Source organism: Rhagoletis pomonella, unplaced genomic scaffold, assembly GCF_013731165.1.
Source record: "Rhagoletis pomonella isolate Grant_MI unplaced genomic scaffold, Rhpom_1.0 Rhpom_scaffold_00009, whole genome shotgun sequence".
NCBI classification, from domain to species: Eukaryota; Metazoa; Arthropoda; class Insecta; order Diptera; family Tephritidae; genus Rhagoletis; species Rhagoletis pomonella.
The window spans coordinates 30756875-30764515 of record NW_023458563.1 but is presented as its reverse complement, the minus strand read 5'-3'; the positions used below and the strand labels follow the sequence as shown (position 1 = coordinate 30764515).

General features: G+C 36.0%; 2 protein-coding genes across 3 annotated transcripts in view; one reads left to right on the top strand and one right to left on the bottom strand.

The window, feature by feature from the left end:
- LOC118745718 (spindle and kinetochore-associated protein 1-like) overlaps window positions 1-1100 on the top strand; it is a 2163-nt gene extending 1063 nt beyond the window's left edge. The window contains exons 3-4 of the mRNA XM_036479333.1: window positions 255-427; window positions 781-1100. Coding sequence (XP_036335226.1) covers window positions 255-427; window positions 781-941 — 334 coding nt within the window. The 3' untranslated portion in view covers window positions 942-1100. The remainder of the gene's footprint in view (window positions 1-254; window positions 428-780) is intronic.
- Window positions 1101-1128: 28 nt separating this feature from the next.
- LOC118745717 (putative uncharacterized protein DDB_G0271606) overlaps window positions 1129-7641 on the bottom strand; it is a 27632-nt gene continuing 21119 nt past the window's right edge. The window contains exons 2-5 of one of the 2 annotated variants that reach the window (XM_036479332.1): window positions 4359-4832; window positions 1725-2843; window positions 1515-1688; window positions 1129-1373 (exon numbers count right to left, since the gene is read on the bottom strand). In XM_036479332.1, the coding sequence (XP_036335225.1) occupies window positions 1209-1373; window positions 1515-1688; window positions 1725-2843; window positions 4359-4832 (1932 nt within the window). In that variant the 3' untranslated portion in view covers window positions 1129-1208. Of the gene's footprint in view, window positions 1374-1514; window positions 2844-4358; window positions 4833-7641 lie in introns of both variants that reach the window. The other variant, XM_036479331.1, reaches the window with a different exon arrangement.

Below are 7641 nucleotides of genomic sequence, written 5' to 3'. Positions count from 1 at the left end.
AGGACTGTCCCCTCTGCGGCATTCCCCAAAACTCCTTGGCGACTTTCTTTGCCATTATATTGTTGTTGTAATAGCATAAAAAATCTCAATGAGTTTTGTGAAATACTGCTGAATAAATCTGGCTAATTCCTGTTACCTAGACGCAAATGTCATGGAGTTTCTTTTTCGCTTATAGCGAAAGCAAAGGGCTCATACATACATAGATATAAAATATTAGTAAGTCTCTGAAGCAATAAATAAAAATAACTTTTCAGATATATGCGAGGTCGGGAATGTATTGACGACCTTCGCAATTTTCTGGATACTGTGGTGGTACCATGTTTCAATAAAAAGTACCAATTAATACATCGCCAGCGAAGTACCGTACGCAATACCCATGATTTGGAACTGTGGAAAGTGTACAATCAACAAGCTTCTTATGTGCCAGGTACTATACATACATCGACCAATTGCACAACCGCCTATCTTACGGCACTCAAATTTTACAGGAGGGCGAAAGAACGAATTTTCTTGAAAGGCATTGACTTGGTCGGCGGTATTTTCTCTAACTTTTGTTTTACAAATCTGTTGTTTAAAACGTAACGAGTTTACGATTTTTGTACATAAATTTCGATGCCTGGAATTCCCATTTTAGCCTGAATTCCCATTTTTGCCACAACCGAGATTTAGGCGGTTTTGCAACTGGTCGATGGGCGGTTCTGCAAAAGCATCGTCGATATATTTACATACTTATATAATTAAAATAAACCATGTGAAAATAAACTTTTTTTCTTCCTACAGGGCGGAATTTCATTACGGCCGGTGATATTTCACAACAAATGCACAAAATGTTGGATAAAAAACAACAAAACCGCATAGTAATGCTGAGGCATTTAGGTGTTCTGCAAGAACAGAGAGTTGGCCAAACTGTGTGCTATATATGGAATGCAGATGCGCATTAGCTATAATGGTTAAGATGTAAAAAATAAATAATTTTAAATTGTTAAATTTGTAATTGTATTTAAAACTACCAATAGATATGTGGGCAAATTATTCCTCATTTACTTACTCTGCAGTTGCATCGTTTTCATTGTATGTAACAATAATAAACACAAGCTCAATGCTTAAATAAGTTTTAAATTAAATAAATAAATATTGTATTTTACAACACTACAAAAATGTATTATTTTTAAAAAGTATTAATTTTTGTTGCATTTCCATAGGTCAAATCACTCCGCATTTGTAGCTGTGTCTTTTTGGTTCTCATTATTGGATACTTCAACGGACGAAGATACCTCGAACATATCATCCTCCGTTGTTGTATTGTTATCGTGTTCTGCGCTTGCATCCTCTACGGTGCCCTTTTTCACCATATCAGAGCGTTTTTGCAGGCGCTATACATAAGTAAAGGATAAATATTAAATCAAAACATTAATGTTCTTGTAAATATGTATCGGGTACTTAAAAAATTACAATTTTTAATTATGTAAATATTTAATATTTTTCTTTAGTATAACAAGGTCGACACAACTTACCGCTTCTCCAGCACTCTCATCGTCGGGCACGAATATCCGGAGTGGTGCGTCAGCGCCTAGCTGCTGCTGCACTAAACGTTGGTGCTCGTGAAATGCCGCCGAGGCTGGGTCTTGCGACTGTTGTTGATGGCGAGTATGTTGTTGATGTTGTAATTCTTGCTGTTGCAATTGCTGCTGCTCCTGTACTTGATGTAGCTGCTGCTCCTGTACTTGATGTAGCTGCTGATCCTGTAGTTGTTGATGCAGTTGCTGCTGTTCTTGCAACTGTAGGTGCAGTTGCTGCTGTTGCTGCAACTCTTGCTGCTGCAGTTCTTGTTGTTGCTGCTGTTGTTGCAACGCTAACAAGTGCTGTTGCTGCTGTTGGAAAACATACTGCTGCTTTTCTTGCTCAGCCTCTATTTCCAGTCGCTGCGCTTCCTCTTCGGCGTACGCCTGCAGCAGCTGTGAATTGTCTTGGCCATCGTTGTCATAATAATTGGACACAACAAAACCCCCCTCAGGTGCTGCAGATGTGGCAGTTAGGGCAGCGGCGTGTGGATGCAAGCTGTAATGTGCTGCTGATTGCTCACCCAAGGCAGGCGCAGCGATGAGCGCTGCGAATTGTGGAGCACTATCCAGCACTGGATGAATATTATGATGTGGATCTTTGGCAGCCTGCAAGATTTGACCATCACTGGCAATTTCTTGCGTCAGGTCGGCATTAACATAACCGGCTTGTAACAGACTGGCGCTGGGCTGGAAGAGCTGTTGCTGCTGTTGATGCTGTGTGTACAGTTGATTGGATTGTGTGACTAGATAGGTGGGGTCGTAGATGGGCGCAGATGCTGCATGTACGGCGGCTACATTGGCACTAACAAGCGGTTGAAGTTGCGCTTGTTGTGTAAATTGAATTGGATAAATCTCTGGTGTGGCCACCTCTTGGGCACCGATTATCTGCACTAGGGGTTGAGCAGGTACAATGAAATTGGATTGTACATCCACAGGCAGTGGTTTGCCATTGCTGGGCTGATTGAAGGGCTCCGTGGCCGGACGCAATTGTGCGGCTGGTAGGGATGGATCTGGATCGGGAGCGAAGAGTTTCTGCGAGCCAGAAAGTGGGTCACGAATAGTTTGATCATTGGTATGCTCTTCTGTGACTTGATACTGATTCTCGATGTTGGGGTTAGTTAGAGTTTGGTGGTAGGTTTGTGGCTGTGATTTTGGTGGCAAATAGGATTCCTGTAGATGATTTTCAGGCAAGGAAAGATTAGGTGCAGGTATTGTGTGAATGGGTGCAAAGTGATCGTTGTCATGGTCATGCTCGGTGATGAAGTTGCTGTCTGTCTCCGACTGTAAGTTAAGTGATAGTTTAATGTTGTTGGTCGAATGTTGTTGTGCATGGAAGTGTGTTTATCAGAGCTGGGAGTTATATACGAATAATCCGGATATTCGAATATGTGATTAAAAAAACCAAATATTCAGAGATTAACCGGATATGGGATATTACCCGGATATCCGGATATACGAATACACGGATAGTCCCAGCTTTAATTTCTATATCTGTGAATTTTCGTCGAAGCAACTAATGTGATTTTGTAGTTTTAAATTGTAGATGGAAAATTGTTTGATATTTTCTTATGTATGAAGAAAAATAACAGCGATAATATCTCGGCCAGCATTTTCTATTGCGGAAGTTACTAATTCGACACGATATTTCTATGGAAATGATCGCCGATGATATCGCTACTTTTTCGAATTCTTAACCGCTCTCGGGGGACGTCACGTCTTTATGAAACGAAAGCGATACAGCAATTAGGAACTATATCGATAAGAATAATAGTAACTTGTGCGATAAAGTTTGAAGTGTTAAAGAAGATTCTTGGGTTGGATACATTTTTGATAAAACGCATTGTGAAATTTGGGATACCTTTGTGCTTGCAACCACAGCCGCAGAGTTAAGCCATTTTCATTCTACTTTCGGATGAGATTACTAGCTCAAACGTACCCATCCCAGTAGATAATTTCAGGAGTTAAAAGCACTTTCGAAAGGCCTTCCTGAGAATCAAGAGGCCTTCCACTATAAATTCCTTTCTCCTTTCTGTTTTTTATGGAGTGGCACAAATTGAAGGGCTTCCTCTTTCGCTACCCACAGAAGGCCTTCCAGAAGGGCTTTTATAGGATATACTTCAGGAGGCCTTTTGGAGAAGTTCTTTAAAGTTGCTTCTTTAATTTATAAAAATCATACGTCTTTAAAGTATTTGCTTTAGGTTTATATCAAATATGTGTTATTGTAACTTAAAATTTTTATTGGAATTCATTTGTAATGTTAAATGTATGTATTCTCGTAAATTGCAAATGGATAAGCCCTTCTAGAAGGCATGCAAGGAAGAACTTCTTGGGAAGGCCTCTTAGGATGGCTTCACTTAAGAAGGTCTACCTAAATTATCTTCTGGGATATTTTACTTTAAATAATAATAACAACAATAATAATAATGGTATAATTTCCCCATGGAATATGATTGCTTGCACGTTATTTGAAAAATCAAAAAGAATTGAGAAAATAAAAATATGTACGTTTCAAAACTTTAAAGGGCAAAAATCGTCCAGGCATCTTTAAGAAGATAGAAAAGCGACAGAAATGTTTTTCAATTTTGTGAGTAACTATCGCTTTGGTAACTTCCAATAGTGACGAAGAAGTGACATCGTGGCGATAGGCGATAAAATTCTCTTCCGTTTGCTGGTAGGGATATTAAATATTGTATAGAAACACTAATTTTAAAGGGATAAAGACTGAAATCGTGCTAAGTAGTTTTGACAAATCACAGATTCGATTTTTAACAATAACCATTTTATTCTAACACTTACCGGCAATTGTTGCGCTTCATTGCCCAATGGCGGATAGGCAATATTATTTGTGACTGGTACCTCAAAGCGGAATGGCACTTCGTAGCTGGTAGCTGGCTTATGTTTCGGCTTTGTATTAGACAATTTAATTTTAAGCGGCTTACGTTGCAATGGTTTGTGTCCAATTGGGGCACTTTTCAAATATACCGGACCAGTAAGTTTAATTGGCCGCACGCCACGTAAATGATTGGGACCGTATCGTAGTTGCGAGTTACGTCCACCTTTTAGTACAAGTGGCACTGGCTGATCGCTGCGTATCTGTACCATCAATGTGCGTTGCTTACCACCGACAAGGGCGGCTTTATTGCGGCCGAGCGCTATTTGTTTAGCACTCTTTCCGGCCCACAGGGGATAGATTAGGGGGCGTTTGACGAGTGGCAGGTCACACATGGCTAGCACCAGAATGGTAACGAACAGGAAATTTGAGAAAATAACCTATAAGTAAAGTTAAGAAAATTGTTGAATATTTTCGTTTCGACTAAGAAATGTTCAAATAAAAAAATAAAAAATTAATTGATGTACATTAAGGTTATCCATGACATACATTTGTAAGTGTGAAGTTTAGTTTTTGTTTATGATTTGATATATTAAAAAAGTCACACGATTCTGTTAATTTAGATAACTGCTTATATGATTAATATGTATTTTATTATAGGAATTTTTCGAAAAAAAAACCCATCCATATTACCCCATAATAAGGAATCCATTAATACATAACTACAATCTAGCCTAAAATTGAGCATAATAACTGTATAAAGTACACAAACACTTCCGATAGTCATTGCACTTTACGAATGACCTTCTCGTAGCGGGGCCAATTGTTACAAATTGTTCGTTGACCATTGGCTAGATCTTTGCGCATGCGTGGAATGAAAGTGAAATGCGCAGATTAGCAGATGTGTTCAGCGCAAATCGTTCAAACTTCGACGGTTTTTGTACGTGAGCAATTAAGTGTAGAAATGTATGCATATACATACATATGTATGTACATAAATATATATGTATTAATATGTACATACATATCTATATACAATATAAGTATTTAATCGTACGCGTGTTTGACTTTACATTTTGGCTTACAAAAGTGTTGATTACTCTATTAGCTGAAGTAGGAAAACACATGTACTTCATTTTATGCAAGGTTCAAACGAAACGGAATTTGTTTCAGTTAAAAGTAGAATTGACAAAGAAGCTTCTCTGCAATTTATGTAAATATCGAGCCCTAACCGCCAAAAAACGTAGGCGACATATTTTTCTAAATTTTCTTTTTGACACAGAAATTCTATTATCATATAAAAAAAATCTGTCAAAGGAACACCTTTTTTATTACCTTCCTTTTATTAGCTCGGCTATGTAATATTGATGCGCCTAAAAGATGCAGCGATTTCTATTCTCAAGTTACATACCTGATGACAGTACGAATGGCAATTATAATAGGGAGGTTTTAGTTTTTTAAACTATAATTTTATTTTCTCATAAGTTAGGATTTTCACAAATTCCCAGATTTTGCAAGTTTATTTTTGAATATCTCAAAAACTATTAAATATGACATTTGAGGCTACTTAAAATTATACTTAAAAAAATACAGAGTTTTGAAATTAAAAAATCGTAAAAGCACAAACTTATACGAATTTTTGGCTAAATTTTTGTATAAAATACCTTTGACTGATGTTAAATTTTCACGAAGGTGTTTTTCACGGTACATGTCCTGAATTAAAAGTAAACTTAAATTAAATAAAAAATTGTTTGACATAACTTTATATAGAGTTTGCTAAGAAAATGGTTAAGTTCAAAAGATCATTTCTTAAAAAAAACTTTCTTCAATATTTCAGGAACTTTTAAGATCAGTTGGAAGTTGGGTATACAAAAATTTTACCGAAAATTTATTTTTTTAAATTTAAAAATTCTGTAGCTTTTTTATTTTTGGAATTTCAAATATAATTTTATATAGCCCCCCAATTGTCGTCCTTTTAAAAGCTTTTGCTTTTAAGACTTTTTTAATTAAAAATTCTGTAAAGTTTTCAGCTTATATACATATATATATACATATATATATATAGCCCTAAATATGAACATTAAAACGAGACCAGCACCATTTTTGTACCGATAATAGTTTTTGAGATGTTCAAAAAATAAACTTACAAAATTTAGAATTTGCATACATTTGGAAAAAACAATTTTTTTTTTTATTTCGGCAGAACTTCGTTATACGACAAAAGACAAATTCTGACTAAATTCATCCAAATCAAAAGTGGGCGATTCTTACCATTTCCAAATTAAGTGAACCCGTTTTCAAATCAAATGAAACCTCTTTCATTTGCAAATTAAATGAAACCTTTTCAAGATAAAGCGAAACCTTTTTCAAATTAAATTAAACTTTTTTCAAATTAAATGAAACATTCTTAAAAGGAAGTTTCATTTAATTTGAATAAAATTTCATTGAATCTGATAAAGGTTTCGCTTTTCATACTTTTATTATAAATTAAAAAATTTCCCTTTTTTGTCTATTCAATCTCTTAATATGTACATAAATACATACATATATAAGGAGTATATCTATTATTTTTCGAGTGATTAGTTGATTGCTGCTTTGCTTAACGCGCGAACATTGGTCGTCGCCGCCGCCGACAATTTTTTTTACAACTGTTCAGGTAATTATTGGAATTAAAAGAGCCAAGTGCAAAACTTCACTAATTCGGCTGCGCGCTTGTCAGCAGCTCATTGTTGTCGGCTATAATTCGCCAGCCATACTTGCTTTACAATAATACATACATATACATATATAAAAATCCAAGCCTCGGACTGCAGCAACGATAAGAAGACGTTCAAGTTAAAGTAGGAAAAAAGTAAATAGAAAAAGAAATTACAAAATAGCAAGGTAGTCAGTTGCAAAGGTGAAACTTTGATTGCCGTTGTAAAACGTGTGGCTCATTTTAAGTAGTGCTTATAAATAAATGAATGTAGAAAAAACTGATTCGACCACAAACATTCCTTGGAAATGGTCACTTTTCCAACATAGTACATACCTGCGCTCACTGTATGTATGTATGTACATATTACTTGTTGTTATTTATTGTAATTCACGCACAAAAGTGTTTTTGTTGAAGCTACGATTGTATGCATCAGTTCAGTTTTCTATTTAATTAGTTGATAGCAACTACATACTTATTAACCTGTTCATTGATTTACTAGGCTACATGCGTTAAAGTACGAAAAAGTTCGTGTCTTAAGTCTTTTGTATGAA